This window comes from Motacilla alba, chromosome 19 (genome assembly GCF_015832195.1).
Source record: "Motacilla alba alba isolate MOTALB_02 chromosome 19, Motacilla_alba_V1.0_pri, whole genome shotgun sequence".
NCBI classification, from domain to species: Eukaryota; Metazoa; Chordata; class Aves; order Passeriformes; family Motacillidae; genus Motacilla; species Motacilla alba.
The window spans coordinates 5,036,363-5,055,905 of record NC_052034.1 but is presented as its reverse complement, the minus strand read 5'-3'; the positions used below and the strand labels follow the sequence as shown (position 1 = coordinate 5,055,905).

The 19,543-nt window shown below is 43.4% G+C and overlaps 1 protein-coding gene across 10 annotated transcripts in view; it reads right to left on the bottom strand.

Annotated features, from left to right (window-relative positions):
* NCBP3 (nuclear cap binding subunit 3) overlaps positions 1-17,785 on the bottom strand; it is a 45,581-nt gene extending 27,796 nt beyond the window's left edge. For 8 of the 10 annotated variants that reach the window (XM_038157698.1, XM_038157697.1, XM_038157703.1 and 5 more), the window contains exons 1-13: positions 17,570-17,785; positions 15,920-15,985; positions 15,067-15,172; positions 14,052-14,177; positions 12,015-12,143; positions 9,707-9,780; positions 8,730-8,838; positions 7,838-7,937; positions 7,435-7,541; positions 6,109-6,394; positions 5,260-5,417; positions 3,940-4,104; positions 23-3,438 (exon numbers count right to left, since the gene is read on the bottom strand). In XM_038157698.1, coding sequence (XP_038013626.1) covers positions 3,203-3,438; positions 3,940-4,104; positions 5,260-5,417; positions 6,109-6,394; positions 7,435-7,541; positions 7,838-7,937; positions 8,730-8,838; positions 9,707-9,780; positions 12,015-12,143; positions 14,052-14,177; positions 15,067-15,172; positions 15,920-15,985; positions 17,570-17,722 — 1,815 coding nt within the window. In that variant the 5' untranslated portion in view covers positions 17,723-17,785 and the 3' untranslated portion in view covers positions 23-3,202. Of the gene's footprint in view, positions 1-12; positions 3,439-3,939; positions 4,105-5,259; positions 5,418-6,108; positions 6,395-7,434; positions 7,542-7,837; positions 7,938-8,729; positions 8,839-9,706; positions 9,781-12,014; positions 12,144-14,051; positions 14,178-15,066; positions 15,173-15,919; positions 15,986-17,569 lie in introns of all 10 variants that reach the window. The other 2 variants (XM_038157696.1, XM_038157702.1) reach the window with 1 other exon arrangement.
* Between the last annotated feature and the right edge of the window lie 1,758 nt (positions 17,786-19,543).

The following is a 19,543-nucleotide window of genomic DNA, read 5'->3' as shown; positions in this document are numbered from 1 at the left end:
GCCCGGCCACACCTGCTCTCACCTCAGCAGCTCCAAGAGCGCAGGACGAAAGGGCGCGATTGCTTTCGGCGGCCGCTTATAAAGCCTTGGGCCGTACCACCCCGCGGCGGGGCGGGCTGTGCCACTGCTCCGCAGGCGGGGGGGCGCCGAGCCTTCCGTTTCCTCCCGTGTGGGCCGTGAGGGAACGGGGCGGGCGATCGCTCAAAGCCCGGCCCCCAAACCCCCAAAAAACCTAAACCAGGTTTAGGCACCACCTCAGGGCAGGGACAGGTGACAGTCTCGGGCAAGGACCCCCGTGTGGCCCCGGCTGGGCACAGCCCCAGGGAGCACTGGCCCTGCCCTGGATTCTGCCTTTTCCAGGAACACCGGAGAGGCTGGAGTGATTTCAGGCCACTTTTATTTAGAACAGAACAGCTGTTTTAAAAGAAAAGTTCCGTTCTTTTCTCATTGTGTCATCTTGAACTGAAAACAGGGGTGTTTTTGTGTCCTTTTCCCTCTGTTAAGTGCATCAGCCATCGTTTTAACAAGAAACACAAAGCCACCTTTGCTTTAAAATTTCACCCTCAACACCGGTGTTCAGTCAGCCTGAAGAACTGTTCATCAAAAATCCACCTTTTCCAAACAGCAAAAACTTCCTACAAGAAGGACTAGTGTGGCACTACAACAAATCACCTAAAATTCAGATCCTCCAGCAAGAGCCAAAGCCAACATTCTCCTCTTTTTTTTTGCCATTTTCAACATAAACACATTTTAGTGAAAGACATAGGTCCAGTCTCCCTATCAAACATCAATTTCTGCATCGAATTCTTGTAGGTGATGATAGCTGGGAGGTGAGTGACAAATCACATCAGCGAAGGATTGAACAGCTGAACACAAAGAGGAGGGAAATTGGAACAAAATTCTCTTTGCAATCTCTCGATCAAATAGATGGAAGTTAAAATGCTGAGGAAAAAGCATTGACTTAAAATTCAGAGTTCATTTTTAATTACCAAGTCCCCGGCTCGGGTAACTAAGGAAGCCCAAAGCTGGAAAGAATTCCTGATAATACCAGCACTCTCCAAGGCTTCTCTGTACATTGTAAAAAAGCAAAACCAGGCTCACTCAATTACAAAACCCTCTCTAAACAATAAACCTCCTTTTTTCTTACAGCTAAGCTCCTGTGGGCTCAGTATCACACAAAACACCCCCAAATCCATAAAACCACAGTCCTGACCAGTGTGGGGGGATTTTTATGGCGTATTTCTGACAACCTGGAAGGCAGAAGCAGAGTTAAGGGTCACAGGCCTGTGCTTGATTCACACATCTTTTATATCAGCTAGAGATCCTCCATTCCCATCAGTTTATCCTTCAGCAGGTTTAAATTAGGAATATTGACACGGAAACACCACACAAGGGCTCCCAATAATCCAGCTTTGGTGGTTGAGGTGTTGATTCCTTTCAGCAGAAAGAAAGGTCCCAATGGATTCAAAGCAGTGACACGACACAAAGGTTTACTGGCAAAAAGACACCAGTGAAATAAATTTTATCAGGATCTGGAGAGATGGGAGTGATTCTCTGGGCAAGCTTGGGGAGAGGATATCAGTGAAAGCACACGTTTAAAATGAGTTGTTACAGTGATCAGACATTGCAGGCGTTTCTCTCAACAGTACTTTTATGAGATATTTATATATTCAAGAATTAAATATAAAATCAAGGATGAGTGTCACAAAACAAGGAAAGAGTAAGGCTTGAAGCCTGGTCAGCCCCAGATTGCCCCTTCAGTCACTGTGCCTGACATTTGACCTTTCATTTGACACGCTGCTATCCTCACACATCACAGAGCATAAGAAAAGTTCATTTTGCAGATTCCTTGCTGAAATCTCAAACCTACTTTAACTTAGTAAAAAAGGGGCGGGGGGGCAAAAAAATAAAAAGTGAAAAAGTTGCTTGTTAAAAAGCAGAAATGAGGAGTTCACAGGTATTTTGGACTGACAGAACCAAGGAACAGGGACAATGCAAACAGATTTCAGACTATTAAAATGGTTTTGCTACCTGTTTACCTGAATGTGATGTGCTGCATTATTCCTCACTCAGAATTACTGGCAACATGAAAAAAAAAAAAATAGCAGCTGCACGCTGATCAAACCCTTGTCCTACCCAGGGAGGGGTGAAAATGTGCAGGTACAAAAGCTGAATGGAACAAGTCACCCATGTCCACATCCACGTGTAATATACAGGAAGAACATCCAGAATATTGACAGGAGACTGTGATCCTAAAGTTTTCCTTTTCTCTTTCATTTCTACATAGATAGAACAGCACAGAGGAGAACACCACTAGAGCTTTCACCGTGGCCAATGGGAAGATTCTCACAAATATAAAAATGCTTTCCAGCTATTGGATTGCTTCAGGACATAATCCAGGTGGAATGACAGGAATATAATCTCTCCTCATGGAACAACAGCAAAAAAAAAACAACCCCCAAACCCTCAGGGGTTTACACAATTGTCAAACATCCAACTTTGCAGTCCTGAACGTCCTAATCCCTGCTACAGCAGAACGTGGCATCACCAAAATGAATGAGCAGGATTCCTTGGATTCTGGTGGTGCCACTGGGACACCTACAGGGAATTTAACTGTAATAAAATGTGTAACTTGGATTTACATTCAGTGTGTTGGAGGAAGGGAGTGTGATAATCAATCCCTTCATGCTTTATCCTTGCTGGCTGCCCACCCAGGAAGCTTCATTGTTATTACTTCAAGAGGAAAGGAAAGGTGCTGGTAAGAGCCAGAAGGGCAAGGCAATGATCTGGATAATGAAATAAATGCCCTGTTCTTTGGATGAGGTGTGTAAAACATTTTGTTAAAAGCCTCCATGATGAAAGCATCAAGAACAGAAAAGGTCTCCTTAAAAATACAGAGCATTTCTGCCTCATCTTTTAAGTTCAAAGCTCGGGGGAGAAAATGTTTTGCTACAATTCACTACAGGTTTGCTGTCATACACAGAGATGACAATGCCCTACAGAGCACAGGGCCAGCCACACACTCCAGACAAACGTCTTTGCTTCAGGTTTCAAGTGGTTTATGCCTCTCTCGTTGTAGAAAAGGAACAGAGACACTTCTGGAACCTTCACTGCAGAGTCTTTGCCAGTGTCCAGCTTTTGGGCCAAGGGGATGCTGCCAGGCTGCAGAGGCAGCTCCTGGAGGGTCAGGCTGTGAACCCAGTCATGATTCAGAGTCTGAGCCAGAGCTGCTTTCCCGGCTGATCTCGATTTGTAGGGAGGGTAAATGATCCAAGCGACTCTTTTTTTGCCTGGACTGTTCTTTTTCCTTAATGAGAGCACCCCAAACCCTCTGCAGCTCAGAGTCATCTTCCTCTGGAGATGCCACAGAGTTTTCAGCTTTCTCTGGAGTCTTTTCCTGTGCCTTCGGAGCAGACCCCAATCTGGTCCATAAATTACCTAAGCAGATGAAAAACAAACATTAAAAAAAACCCCAAAACAGACAGGACTGAGAGGAAGAAGTCACTGAACCAATTCTTAAACTCACAAACCCTTCAAACTCTTCAACCTACTCCACCCACCCCAAAGTTTGGCATGGAACTGATTATGCTTTGAAGAGTAATTGAAATTAAGCTGCAGGAGGCTCAGGGCAGCCTTGTTCATTGTTCCCCATTTGCAGAGGATGTTTAATTCACACCTCCAGTGCCCCTGCATTCCTGACACTTGTTTTGGTGCCCACAGTTTGAAAGCAGATCATCAGCACACCTCCATAAAAATATTGCTCCCAAACCCCCCCAGCTCCCCCCTAAATGTATTTAGATTTCAAAGCTCTGAACAAAGATTTGCTAATTTATCCTGAATTTCATTCAACTTCTCCCCTTCATGGCTTTCTGCTGGGATTTCTCTTGGACTCCAAAACCAAAAGGAAGTGCAGCAGAATATTTTCTGCACTCGACTAACCTGATTTCTTCTCTCTGGTGTCAGAGTAGAGGCCTTTCACGTCTTGTTTGGGGATTCCCAGCCTGCTGTGCACATCTGAGATTGGTTCTCGACGAGGAGCAGAGGTACTGCTTGGAGCTTTGATTTCTGGAGAGTGTGGCCTTTTTCCCAGTCTCTGCCTCACATCTGGGGATATTTTCAGTGATTAAAATGACAAAAAAAAAAAAAATCCTGTGGCATTTACTCTACTTCTGCCAGCTCAGTTTAAGCTCATCCACTACTGAAACTAGACAGATTCTCTGGTTTGATCTTTCCTTTGGCCTGTTCATTTAAGTCTTTCATACTGAGATTTCCTGGAAATTTCTGCAATATAATTCAGCCAGATTTCATTTCAGTTTTGGAAATAAATTTGACATTTCATGCTTTCAAGCTGTGATCTGTCCAAAAGATGAAAACCTGTTATCCCATGGCCTGCTGCTTTCCTGGTGTAGCAGCAGAGTGTGTAAATACCCAGCAAGAGGGAAAATTCCAGGAAAACTGGTCTGCCTTCAACAACTCTTTTCAGGTAACAAAAACCTTGATTTAGAATTCTACCACTGCTTGGTATTTGGCAGAATAAAATAAAAAGAATACTAAAGATATTGATACTTAACCCTTGATGTGAATTTTGTATTCTGAAGTTTGCCTGGCTTAGCTGGATGTTCCCAATCTTACATGGGGTCCAGACAAAAAATATGAAGGAAAGGGAATTTTAGGACCATGTCAACTTGTCAGAGGCTCAAAATGGGCAGGAGGGGTAAAATATACAAACAGAATTTTGACATTTCATTGCTACAAAAAGGTGTATTTCACTTATCAGTCAGATAATTATACGTATGTGAGAAGCAGCTGAAATTATACACATTTAAGTCAAATAAATAAGTTATTTAATCTCAGAAATAAATCCTGCCAAATGCAAAACCACCCATATTAATGTAATACACGTTTTTAATGTGCATTTCTGTGTGTTTTTAAGTGTAGTCAGTGTTTCACATTTGATTTTGTGCATGACCTTCCCTGTGTGTTGTTTCTCAGCTGCAGAGAATCTCTGCCTCAAGGAGGGAGCAAATCAAAAAGGACAAAGTGGGGGAAATTGGCACAGACAAAGAAAATGGATGGAAATCAACATCACTAAAAAAGCTTTCACTAAAGTGTACTTGATTTTTCCCCCAAAACAATTCCCACCTCACTCTCTTAGTGAGGACAAACTGTGAGAATGCAGAGTTTATCTGCAGTGGAGCACAGGTGTGAAATAAATATATTTTAGTGACAATTCTACCCAGCAATGAGTGATAAAATCACCTGATTTGACAGTGCTGTTTGGCTGCCGTGGCCCAGAGTTATTCTGACGTTTCTCTTCCAACAGGAGCCTCACGTCTGCAACTTTCTCCAAGGATCCTTTGCTGCCAATCCTGTTTTTGATGTTGCTGGTGGCTATGCTATCTGCTCGCATGGAATTCCTAAAAAAAAAAATCATAGATTTGATGCCCTTTAAAAAATTCAATCTAGTATAGTTCTTAAGTCTTCTTATGCGGAAAATTACATAACAGAAAATAATAATATCAGGATTTCTCTGCTGAGAAAAAGTAAGAAAAACAATGCTTAGAAGCTGTTCAAGCCAGAATCCTAAATATAACAATAATTCTATGAATACCTCAGTATCCATTCCAAGGCAGCCTCAAAACTGTTGACATTATAATGAGAATAACCACCCTACTGAAGGGACACGTGTTATTTTATTCCCCTACAATATATACAGCTTTGGTTAGTAAGCCCATAATGAACATAAATTCCTTTTTGTCATCAACAATTGGTTTTTTTCTAAGATAAAGAGCAAGGGGCAAAGAAAACAAAAAGAGGAGTTATTAACCCTGTTAATTCCAGTTGTTCGTATAAATTTCTCTTGATTCTACTTTGAGTTTCATTACTATTAATAAGCAAGGATAGAGAGATCTGCAGAAAAAGCTGCATTAAAAATGTTGATTCTGTTGGAAGCAAGAATCAACAGAAATACAGAACAAGTTTCTGTATTTCTTGTTAGAAAATCTATACAGAATAATATAATTTTGCTACCTCAATCTTCGCCAGCTCTGTCACTAAAACCAGGAAATCCCTCTTCACCGCTGCTTTTAAAGACTAAGAAACTTTTACCTAATATTTTTCAGCTGTGACTCCACCTCATCTGCATACATGGTCATCTTCATGCTTTTTTTGGGCGAGGGGGTGGAAATCATTTTGAGCTCCAGGTCATAGTCCATCTCATCCGAGTCGGAGGCGCTGGCGCTGGATCTCCTGGCGGCGCTGCGCTCCCGCGACTGCCTGAAAGCCTGCAGCTCATCCCGGTACTCCACCACCACCCGGTCATCTTCATCCATGTCCTGATCCTCCTCCTCCTCCTCCTCCTCCTCGATGGGCTCTTCAGGAACATTTACCAAGCCTGCAGCAAAATGAACTCGTTCTGATCGACTGGGTTTAATAAAGTACTTGAAAATCAAACCTAAAGGAAAATCACCTCCCTGTGATTAATGATCCCTACAGGTCAGTCTGAAGTTCTTTTAGTTCTCTCCTCTTAAAGAGAGAATATTTTGCCAAATATTTTAACTGGAATCAATAAGTGGCATAAAACTGCTACAGGACAGAATGTCCCTGGTGTTCATCCCTCAGAGGCTGGCCAAGCACAAAGCTGGACAGAGTAATTAAAGTGCAACTGCCTCTTGTAGAAGGTGCAGTTCTTCCTTCCTGAGCTAAGCACAATTCCCAGGATCTTCCAGGGCTTAATGTGCCAGCTGCTGGCTCTGCAAAAATCCCTTCAAGTCCTGCAAGCAGCAATGCCAGAAAGAACACAGGCGTCATTATAATGAATTCATCACAGACACTGATTTAAATAGAAACAATCTCAATTTAGTCATCACCAGCACTCAGACATCTCTTCAGACAGAACTACACAACCAACATGGAAAATCTTCTGTCAGGTTTGTCACATCCGTGGCTGTGTTTTTAACAGGCCAATCACACTGCACTTGTCTCATGCCAGGTTTTTGTACCCATTATTTTTCTACCTTAGGTAGCAGATGAAGATATTCCAGCCTAATTAACAGAATTTTCACATCTATCGTTCTGCATTTAGAGATCGGGAGAATTGACTTAGCAAGCATGACAAATTTTCAAGAAGAAATCATTCATCCCTTCTTTTGGCCTGTGATGCCACAGTCCCCATGCCCTAAATTTTATAAAAGAAAAATGTCACATAAAAAGCAACATCTGTTTTGGGAAGCAACGAGCAGAATGAAGCTTCCACCTCAGGAATTTCCTGTAAACTCTTCAAATGGGATTCAGATTTATTTTTTTAAGAAAACTTCCACACATCCCATGGGATTGCTGAGGCACTACTCCAGATCCTGCCCAGCCCTCCATGTCCCAGTGTCCCCCCAGGGCTGTCCCAGTGTCCCCCAGGGCTGTCCCAGTGTCCCCCAGTACCTGAGTGCCGGTGTTTGTAGGGGGGAGTCAAGCCCACATCGTCCCCAATCAGAGTCCTCTTCTTGATCACATCCCGGTGGATCCTCCGGGAATGGTACCTCCTCTTCCTGAAAACCAGAGACAGGTGACATTCCTGGCACAGGAATTATGGCTCATCCATGACCCCTAAATGCTGGATGAAGGATGTGCAGTTATCACCTACTTTAACAGCAGGCATGTTTATGTCAGAGCTGGTCTGAATAGAAACTTTGCTTTCATGTTATAATTCACACTCACATTGCAAAAACATTATTTACACTGAAGCATCTACCTAAACTCAACAGAAAATCCACAAATTAAAACAGTTTTAGATTAGCTTGTCCAAATACCTGCAATGTTCCAATTCCTCTGTCCTAACACTCACCAAGAATTGCTAAGAATTCCTTTCATGCCTCCATAATTTGGATTGCCATATTTCATGTAATACTGGCTTCTCCTTGCAGCTCCCAGCTCCTTTTTGTCATCTGCAAAAAACATAAATTACAGGAATTTTTTCCTCTTAGAGTATAACTTACAGCACAGCATAAAAGTAAATAACCATCCAGAGACAGAGTGAGACTGAGTGTGCCTTAAAATCAGAATTACTTCACCCTCCTCCACGAAGGATTCAATTTTGCTTACACCTCTGGAATTTCTCCTACCACCACAGCTTTATTTGTGTCTAGAAACTTAATTCCAGGGAGACTGGGTTTCTAGAGATCAGCTTAGCAGGGCATTACATCCCCCTGTCACTGCTGGAGTTTCCACTCACCTTCCTCATCACCTTTCTTTTCTTAATGAATGTGCCACTACCTGCATGGTCCAGAAATTATAGGGATTTTCATTTTATTCATAAATAAAATGAGTCTTTAGGAATAATTTTTACTAATCCCTCATTGGCATCTCCAGTTGTATCCATATTTATAAAACATGGAATTTACTTCTGGAAAAAGGCATCATTCCTATTCCATGGGATTGGGAAGAATGCCCTGAGACCAAGCTACAACTTCCAGGTACAATAATTTTCATACAATTTGAACTTGAACTGGATATAATCGACACAAGAAATGTAGATTTATGGCAAAATTTTAACCCTTAACAATTAGCAAAAAAAAAATCACACTTTTATAAGAAGTGTCTTTTTAAAGTGTTTATAAAAAGGGTTATTTTATAAGACTGTTATAAATGAGAAGTAGGCACTTTGAGTCATTAATTAGCCAACAAATAAAAGTACAACAAGCAGTGAAGGCAGGGTGCTTGTCAGGGTGGTCATTTACCTTTAGTAGCAAATCTCATGAACAGCTTGTTTCCTTTAGCCAGTTTATTGGCAGGGCGAAGGTCATTACGCAGGAGGGAATCCTCTTCTACTTGGGAGAGGGCATCCAACTTTGGGGGCAAAAAAGGTATTTTGGACTCAAAAATCAAATGACTGTTGAACAAAAATGGGTTGCTTACAGAGCAGCAATCAAGTGATTATGAAGAAAGTCATTTTTCAAATGATGTTCAAATGAACACTGCTTTTTTTTCTTGACAAGCTGATGTTAATTTTTAATGTAAATTGCCCTGAAAATTTAAAGTATTTCCTTCTCTTGCTCCATAACATTAATTCAGGTTATTAAATCCAGTAATTGCCAAATGTCTCTATATTACTGACTGAAATGCAGAAAATAAATAGCAAAACTTGGGCACTGAAAAAAAAAAATTTTCTTCCTGTTTCATATCTACATTATTTTATTAACAGGTTCTCATGCCCTCACACAATGATTAAAAACCTTTCTTTTTCCTTTATAGCTGCTTCATAGAAACTCCAATTCAGACTCCCATGATGTAGGAGTGTTCACTGAGCCACTGCTACAGGAAATCCTAATCACACCTATTATACACTCAGGCAGTGAGGATTAAATTGCTGCCAGGACATCCCTGTGTGTGCTGATTCCCACAGACCCATGGGCAGCCTAAATCCCACTGGGCTCTAAGCACTTTCCCTGCTGAAAGGTCACTGCCTTCCATTACTGTTCTTTCATTGCCTCCTCTCAGCAGAAAAGAGAAGCCAGGCTCATTCTTAAACTCTCCCAAATCTGTTTTCACAAAGCACTTTCCATTGGGATTATCACCACTCCCTCTCACTCCCCACCTAATGCATTTTGAGAATTAAATTGTGAGTTGCAAATAGAAACCTAAAATGCTGTGAAAACTTCACACCAGCCAGAGCAGAACTACCACAGCAGAGTTTCCACTTCCCCTCTGTACTGACCTCCACATCACTGGGATTGTCATCCTCAACCTCTCCTTCTTCTGTCTCATCATCAGAGCTTTCCTCCTGTTTTTCTAAGGAAAATAATTGGGGAAAAAAAAAAACAAAACAAAACCAAGCTGCATTTTAGTGTGTCAGCCTCATTTGATTTATGATTACCTACATGGTCTGAAATCAGCCTGAAGGTGTTTTCCTTCCTCCTGAGCAGCCTAGGGAATAATCAAAGCAGTGAATGCCCATGGAAAAGTGGAGCACAGTGAAATTCAGAGCTCTGTGCCTGCAGCAGCACGTGTGCATCATTAATTTAATTCTTTGAAAGCAAATGAAACTGCGCTGCCTGTCAGGAGTTAGTGTGTTCAAAATCAGAGATCAGCAAGGCCAAGGCACTAAAAGCACATAAAAGCCTTTCCCTCCATCTCCTTTTCAAATGTCTGTAAATATCCAATAGGAACAGTGCAAAACAGGTTATTTATCAAAAGCTTAGAGAGAGTAGTAAAAAGGAAAAAGAAAAAACAACCTAAGAGACTTAATTTTGCTGTGTAATAACTAAAAATAAGTGCATGCTTCCAGAACTGTTAAAACTGTGGGCTGCTTTGATTTCTCAGTTCTTTTTAGCTCAGTGTAAGACAATTCACGCTGTTTTATTTTCCAAAGCCCCCAAGAAATTAAATACTGTTAAAAAGTAATGACTATGGACAGCTATCAAGTGGGATTTGCCAATATCACTTGCAAAGATCACAAAGTACTTCATAGGCCTAAGATTAAAAAATCCACTCTTTTATATTTCAGAGTTCCTTATCTTAAATCTCATCCAACAATGGACTTAAAAACTTAAAATAGAGAGTGGCAACTGTTCAAAAGATCCTGAAAATATTCCTGAGTCAAAAGAATAAAGCACAATTAACCAAACTGAAACCAAAGAGAGAATTTAAGTAAACAAATTACCCAAATTCAAACCAGAATAATTAAGTTCCATCAGGGAGAGTACTCAGGCATTTTTCTCCCTCACAAATTAGAAGTTTCTCATAGCACAGACCAATCTTTTGCTTCCTTAAATGTCTAAACAGCCCTGAAATTCCTTTCTAAAAAAAGGAATGTAACCAAGCCAGATGACTCCAGGGTATCTGTATGGATCTCACACCTTAAGATGTAATTGAACAGTCTGTACTTTCTCTAATATCCCACTTTCCCAGAGGAACAGGAGTAATTCAGATGACAGTTCTTATTTTCAGATGGGGTGCAATGATAATATAATATGCAATTCATAGCAAGCAGGATTAAATAGATATGTTTATGCTCCATTTAAGCAATGTCCCTCATCTCCAAAAATTTCCTAACAAGTCTTACTTGATGCTTTACCAACATTAGGCCAAAATTCAAGTCATGTGGATGGCTGAGGAGCCACTGCTTTGTGGAGAAAAGGAGCAGGAAAAGGGGGTGAATTAGAAGAATCCATAAATCTAACAAAGCCTTAAACACCAGTTTCCCAGAAAGGCTTTTGGAAGAGCTGCAGGTATCTAACAGAGAGACCTACTTGCATTTAAGTCATACACAGCATTTTTAAGTAAAATCTATGGGAAAGTTAATAAATATAACATTTTTTCCTCTCTATCATGTGATAGAGCACCTCCAACCACAGCACTCACAGCAGCCTACGAGCAAAACGGTCCTCAGGTAGCAAAATTCTGATTTTAAACCTCTCCACATAAAAGGAAAATAAATTTACAACCAAGGCAGTCAGGTACCAGACTGATCACGACACTGACGTGTACCTTTGCTGCTCTGCTTTTTATAACCAACCTTTTAATAACTTCTTTCTTAAAAGGATAACAGCCAAATTTAGAGCTGTACACACCCTGCTGAAGTGATGCACTGTCACGCTGCTGTGAGGGATACGCTTGAAGGATGGTGGTGCATCAAAAAGGGAATTAGCTGTGGCATTCCAAAAATAGGCCATTTTCTCACACCTGCTTTTTGCCCACTTTGCCTGCCTTTGTAGGCACATCCCCCTGAGCTATTTCTGTGCACATGGCCCACTGTAAATACCAGCTCTCAGTACCAGCCTCAGCTAACACGTTTAGTATCGACTGAATGACTGCTTTTGGTCTAGCTCCAACCCACCTTTTAAGAAGCAGCTTCTTCAAAAGGTTTCCAAGATGAAAGCCTTTTTTAAAGTGGCAGAATACATTTACCTGCAACTATATGATAGAAGCTCCTTCAGTAATTTAGGTTATGCAATACCCCGGCACAAGTTTAAAGTTTCATTGATGTAATGAGATGATGGCTGTATTTGCATATCTCAATCTACCTTTCTTGGTTTTTTCAGCTGTCTTCTCCTTGTTGTTTTCTCTGCTCTTTGTTTTCTCCTGATCAGGCAGGGAACTCATATTTATTAGAGCCCGTGTTGCTGTCACTTCATCAAGCCAGACCACATTACCTGGGACAAAGAGAAACACAAAACCCAAATGCAGTCGGTGTCATCAAGCAGTCACATCTCCCCTGCCTTGCTGGAAGGAAATCAATGACAAAAATCCAGAAATGACAGAAAAAGCCATCAGATCTCTTGCAGGTAAAGTCATATTCTTCAACACACCTGGTAAGCTGAAGGACACACCATTTTCAGCTTATTACAAAACACGAGAGCTGATCAAACCCCAAAATCACTGAAATGCACAACCATAGATTTGAGAGGCTTCCTGAAACAGCAAATCAGGGCACTGGATTGGGGTCAGCGGATCCATGCGTTCCCACACAAATGTGATTAAGGGAGCAGCAGGGGGCAGAAATGAAGCCTGGATCTTTCTCCCCTTTGGCAATTGACAGAACCTTGGACTCTACTGCAGAATTCTGTTAATCTTTTCCAAAAAGCAGGAAAATAGGGGGAAATAGGAGACTGCTCCAGCACTTTGCACAAATTATAGAGTACACAGGTTCACAGTGTCATGCAGGATGTGCCTTAAGCATCACCAATATAACTTATTAGGCCAATTAAAAGCATTTCCTAGATGTTGTAATTGAAAGAGCTAAAACTGCTTAGAAACAGGATGTGAACAAAAGCTTTCTGCACTAGGTACAAATACAGCAACAAATGTCTCTGTTCTGCTGTTAAGCAGAGTGGGTTCAGATATTAAGAAGACTGTACAGTGACCCAAAACAAGGGAATCTCTCAAACAAGAATTACAAGGTGAAGAACACCCAGGTATTAACTTCAATGATTGGTTAATAAATCTACTTTTTTTTTTTTTCTCATCTTCCCATCTCCAAATTTCCAAAACATTCATCATTTCATGTTCATCAGTTTGAAACACAGGACATTAAATCCACCTTTGCACTAAGTCACCTTAAGATGTAATTCAGTTGGGAACACTGAAGGTTTTGCCACGATGTACATCTATGCTGAAAAGAAAAAGCTTTTTCATGATCTTTTCACTGAGTGTAGCTGACACGGTAACTCAGACACAGCATGAAAATTCACCATTAAAAAAGATGTGTAATAACAATAACTGGGTATTGTTACAACCCTGAAGCCTTAATTTTCACATGAGTTTGCTCATGTAGCATTTAAGAAAACAATCATAGATTGTCTCAGATAGAGTTAAGCTGTGCATTTCCAAGCTGGTGCATCAGCACAGGTCCATCCAGCAGCTCTGTACTGTAATTATCCACCCAGGGCTCATTGGGTTTCACATTTTCTATCAGCTTGTGCCAGTACTTCAAGCTGTCATATACAGTGACTTCAAGGTCACCATCTATTTTGTCTTGCACCGGAGCAGAATTTCTTCAGGGTCACTCCAGAGAATGAAGGTATTGATTCTCAGCTTTTAGCCATGCTTGTCAGTAAGTTTCCAGCTACTTGGAAAACCTGCACTGGCTCCTATTTATTTCTCTATTATTTCAAGCACAAGGCTTGTAGCCACACGAAAATTTCAGAGTATTCCAGTTCCATTTTCTGTAGCAAAAAAACTCTTCTACAGGCTTCAGTGTCAGTGAGGAAAGCACAGCTCTCCACCACCTTTGATCTCACTCCCCAAAACAGCCCTCACCATGTGTACCCACATTCCTTTTCCAGTCTAGGGAAATCACACCCAACTGCCACCTCCTTCCACCCACCCATTTCTCCTGGAGCATGCACTACACAAATATGGCAACAAATCTCCTCCTCCTCCACCCAAAACCATCCCAACCTGCCCAACTGCACTGCTCCATCACCCTCTCTCAGATATATTATTTATGTCAAGATGGAGGCAGCACATAATTTTAGACATTTTCCTTTTTCCCCTTAGAGATACAGCTGTGACCAGGTTTAAATAAAAGAGTAAGAATTACAAATCCCCTGTTTGCTTACATGAGGTGTCATCCAGCCACTCGATATGAGCAGGAGGATACTCTTTGAAATAGGCAAAGATGTCCTGGGTGCTCATCTCATCCACTCCACAAATGTAAATGGTGTCCAGTCTTACTTTAGGGATTGCTATAAAGAGGAAGACACAAAACTGGTACTTATTGCAAGCTTTCAGATTAGTGCCATATGAGTTTATAAAGCAAATACTTGAAATAAACTAAAGAGGAACTAATTGAAGTGAAGCATGACCTAGACCATAACCTAGTTTATTCTTCCACAATGCAAAACTTTCAATAAATTAAGAATTAAAAGAGGTTACAAGCACTGGTAGATCCAGAGATTGCACAGCAACCAAACAGCTTGAAAAACATTTTTTTCCCTCTTTGAACACTGCCAAAGTGCTATCATTAAGTACTAAAGAGGCAGAACAAAACAAGGCCCTGCACAAAGCACTTCCACTTGTATCACCTGATGGGGAGCTGTTCCAGGCCACAGCTTAGCAGGTCCAAGCTGCCAGCTGAAAAAAAAGCCTTGAGAACTAACTGGGTGCCAAAAGCACCAATCTGTTGTGCACACTTCTCCTGGCTTCTGTTCCAGCTTGCCATCAGAGCAGCTTCACTGTGTGTACAGCACAGAGGCTGATCTCCCTGTGCACAGGACACAGAGTCCTCCACGTGTACCCACACACTGCTCCAGGGCTTGCACAAAGCATTTAAAGATTCTTAAAGCAGCACTGATCCAGCAGGTGAATCTTGGGCATTTAGCAGTAGCAAATAAGGCACACAAAAAAAATGTTATCTTTGTGCTGGGGCTGGTCAAACAAGGAGTGAAGTGGCAAGTGTCAAATAGGTTAAAAATAATGACGTGCAAACGAGGAAAAACCCCAAAGTGATTCCTTCCAGCAGAAATCTGGCAAAACCTCTGGCAATGTCGGAAATATTGCAGGATAAATCAAGTCAAGAGGCTGTGAGGAAGTAACTAAAGGGATCTTTGCTCCTGACTGTGGATGAACTTGTACCTTTCTTCATCATGTCCCGGTCCAGGGCCACGTTCCTCTGGGCCAGATTCACCTCAGCCCGAAAATGGAAGCGTTTGGCTCTTTGCTCCTTCTTCTCAATTGCTTCCTGCAAAAGGCAAAACAACGCCCTCAAACAGGAGGCAGGAGCATGCTCAACAAACTGCACTGGGGATACCTAAAATCTACCAGACAGCAACAATTTATATGAATGATTCTGTTCATTCTGGAACAGAAACCTGTAGGTTTCAGAATGGAGAAGTAATTCACAAGAATATTTCTGTGTCACAGAACAGTTTTTGTGTAGCTCCATCCAGCAATGGGCATCAGGATGCATGGGAAACAAAATGGCTGGGACAACACAGACTCCACCATGGAACAGGAACATTATCTAGTCCTTAGTAACAAATATGAAATAAAGCCTCTCTTCTAAAAGAAGCCTTTCTACTTCAGGCAAAATTCATCTTTGAAGATGATATAATTTTCCCCCTGTTTTTTCTAATATATAGAAAAGTGTGAATTTGTTTCTCTGAGCATGAATTTAACACTGGAGAGCTGTTTCCAGAGAACTTTTCAGACTGGCAACTCAAGCTCCTCTTATGTAGCTCATGAGCAACAGCTGCCTGGAACCTGTGCAGTTTTGGGAACTGGCTGAGAAGCTCCTTGCTCTCCAGATTTTATTAGGAAACACTATAGGTTTCTGGATCTTTGGAACACACACTGTGATTCATACCAGCTGCATCACCTGAACACCAGGCTAAGCTTTGTGCATGTTGGGAAAGAAAGAAATAAAAAGGTCCCACCTCTCCAGTGGCAAAAATGACAAAATGTTGAAGAGCCATAGCACAAAAATTACCTTGGAGGTTACATCTATGCCAGTGATGAAACTTCCTGCTTTGTTTTCGTATCTCCTACTGGTGTCCTGAAACAAAGCAAAATGGTGATGAAATCTCAATGAGCACCGAAAGCAACACACTTGTTACACTGAAAAAAAGACCTGATCATTCCTACAAGGAATAGATCCTCTTTTCCTACATCCCTGGACAGAGAGGCACTCTCATGACAGTGAAAGTAAAAGCACATGAACTGAACCAAACTTCCCTCACTGTAAGGATTCTTTCCTTTGACAAAATTTAGTTTCTCTGTCAGCTGCTGCCAAGCTTTTACTCTCTCAGCAATACAGGAAAAGTCATCTAACATCTTTCCCAAGTAAGACTTCCACAATTTTGAGTTTGGGTATAATTTCCTAGTAAAACATGAGCAGATTTAACAATGATACCTGACTACTGAAATGTCAATTTGCAGCTTTTAATCTCATAAAGTGAGAACACCAAGCCACATCCACAATGAAACAAGTAACTTTTTATTCCTATCATTATTTCAACCCCAAATTCCAAATCCCAAGGTGAAACACTTCTGTTTGGATACTGGGAGAGGGTAAAAATGGAGAATGAGAGGGGAAAAAATTACAAGTTTCCTCTCTATCAGTCAGGAGTGCTGAATTCAGAGAGGGACTAAACCCCACAGCCCCCGGACCAGTGACCCAGTTCTGTGCCCTGCATTGTTTGCATCTGTGAAATGGCACCTCTTCATTCTGACACTGTCAACTGGCAGAAGTTTGGAGCTGGAAGAACACCTCTTGCTTTCTTTAGGAGTAAACGTGTTCTTTACACTTGTGCTGCAATAATTACTTTGGCTAAAGGACCATTTCTAGAAGTAGGTTAGTCTCAGTTTAGGAAGACCGAGGAACACACACAATCCAACTGCTTTTCTTAGTAACAGCACCAAAGTTCCTCTAACGCTGCCAAATGGCCAGAGTTACTAGAAAAGGAAAAGCAAAATAAACATGGTTTTTAAAGCTGAAACCCCACAGTGTCTGAGGTTGACTCACGGAGCACAAGGAAGTACAGCACGATGCTGTCTCTCAGGCCACATGTTGTGCAAAAGCGCAAGCACGTTGGTAGACCAGCTAATTAAAGATCAGCTTCCTAAACAATTTTCACCCAAGTTTTGAGAGGAAAAGATTACTTGGGATTTTGGAACTCTGACCCATTTTTAGTTGTTAAACCTAATCCTACTAAAACTTGTACAGAAACAACCGGGGAGAATGAAAAAGGGCAGAAAAACATGGGGAAGGAAGCCCTCAAAGCCCGCTCGTCAGAACCCACAGTCCCAGCTCTGCTACCCCGCGGGCAGCCCCTGTTCCCTGCTCCAGGTATTCCCTGTGTTCCCGGCATCAAAGACTCCCTGCACACCCTCCCTCCCTCCCACAGCCTGCTCCACACCCCAGCACTGCACCCCAAATCCCCTCCACCGCTTCCTTTATTCCATTCCTTCCCAAGCGCATCCCGCCCGCCTCCTGAGCACTCGGCCCCGAGTCCCCTCGCATCCCCGCTCCCACATCCCCGCTTTTCCCAAACATCCCCTCCAACAGCCCCCACAGAGCGCTCAGACACCCCCAACCGCCGGACCCAGCCCCTCCTCGCCCCCACCTCCCGGCCCTCACCGGGATGAGCTCCCGCAGCGAGCGCCTCACAGGGATGGTCTCCAGCTCTCCCTCTTCCACCTCCATGGGCTCGGGCTCGGCGCCGCGCGGCTCCGCCGCGGTCGCGCTCGCCTCCGCCTTCACCGAGATCCGCAGGCCCCGCACGGCCGCCATGGCTCCGCCAGGCCCGCCCAGCGCGGCCAGCGAGACGAGCGCGGGGCGGCACAGAGCGGCGGGGCGGCTCCGAGCGCGGAGAGCGGCCAGGAGCGCCGGGCGGGCGGAGCGCAGCGGCCCCGAGCGCCGCCCGCAGCACGGCCCGGGGCGCCCCCGACACCGAGCGAACCCCGAGAGCCAGCGGGAGCCCTGAGCCCAGCGCACCCCGAGCCCGCTGCGCCCCGAATCCAACGCACCCCCGAGCCCGGTGCACCCCTGAGCCCAACGCACCCCGAATCCAACGCACCCCCGGAGCCAAGCACAACGCGAACCCAGCGCACCCCCAGGCCGGCACATCCCGGGCCGGACGGAGCCGGTTCAGGGCCCAGGGGTTCAGGGTGGAGAGCGGCTGAAGCGGGCGAGAGGGCGGCCCCGCCGTGTCCCCGCGTACTGCCGGCCCCGGAGAGCGGACAAACACAGAACTTAAGTCCTTTCCCCAAAAAAATTTTTTTTTTTTTTTTAACTATCTGAACTCTAATGTTCAATTTTCCCGTCCATACTAGAGGAATGTTACACCTCTGATAAAATCAAACTAACTCTCAGCTCGCAGTTCTCCGCAGTGTTGCGTCCCATTGTTCCGAGGCTCAGTTTTTCTCTTTGCCCCTTGTCCCAAGGTGTTCGGGTTGTTCCAGGAGAGCAGCCTTGCCTCTTCTTGGCCTAAATAAAGCACACGCTTTCAGGAGTCCCCATGAGACAAGTTCTTCACTCCCCTAATGACTCTAATCAGCTCCATTCCCTCACGCACAGCAGACCAGAGCCCTGTTCTAGCTGAGGAGTTGCTCCTGCCTTGGCATTGTTATTTCACACAACTGCCAGGCTACACAGCCACATCCCATTGTCATTGTGTGTGATCATCACACCACTAAGAATTCCCATTCCTCTCCAGCTGCAGGCCCCTCCAGCTCAGGCTGCTCCACGCCTCATTTCTGCATGTAACAAATAAACCCTCTTCAGTCCATCCCCTGTGACACATCACTTTCCCTCTGGACTGATGGTACCTCCCAGGAAAATTCAAATTTAGACTTTGTCACAAAGACATTTCCCAGCTGGCAGCATAAAGGCTGCTCCCCTTACACAAAATCCAGCGGGATCATTCTACCCATCACTCACTGCAAGATTATTTATTCCCAAGTCTTCACACAGAGCTCATGACACAATGGCTCATGTCACTGTTCACCAAAAGTGCTACATTTGGGGCTGACATCCTCCAGCAGCACCTGGCAGGAACTCCTGGCACAGGTGACACTTCCAAGCCAGGTGTGGAGGCAGGTTCCAGGCCACATGAGGTGAAGAAAAGGAATAAACAGGACACAGGCACCTCCTGCGAGCAGCTGAGCCTGAACTAATTGCAAGAGGAAACATTTCTGTGGGATAAATTCTTCAGGTCACAGGGAAAAGAAACCAAGAGATGGAACTTCTCCTCTAGTTTTAGTTTTCTAACTAGGACAGTATTGCCACGTGATCTAGACCAGCTTGACAAAACCAAACCCTTAAGGAGCAGTTGGGACAGGGTTATGTGACACCAGGTCACCTTGCACTGCTGTCAGCAGAGTGCAGATGAACCTTGGGCTGACCCAGGTGTTTCCTGATTTTGTTTTAACATCCCTTGGATGTCACCTCAGGCAGAACATTGCTGTACTACAGCCCTCCAGACTTGGCACCCTTTCAAGATTCACTCATTGCACTCAGCAAGAAACTTTCAACTGATTGACTGTGGCTTTAGACACATTGCCAAAATTTTAGAGCTTCTTAGGAAAAAACAATCTCTGGCCAACTGATAGG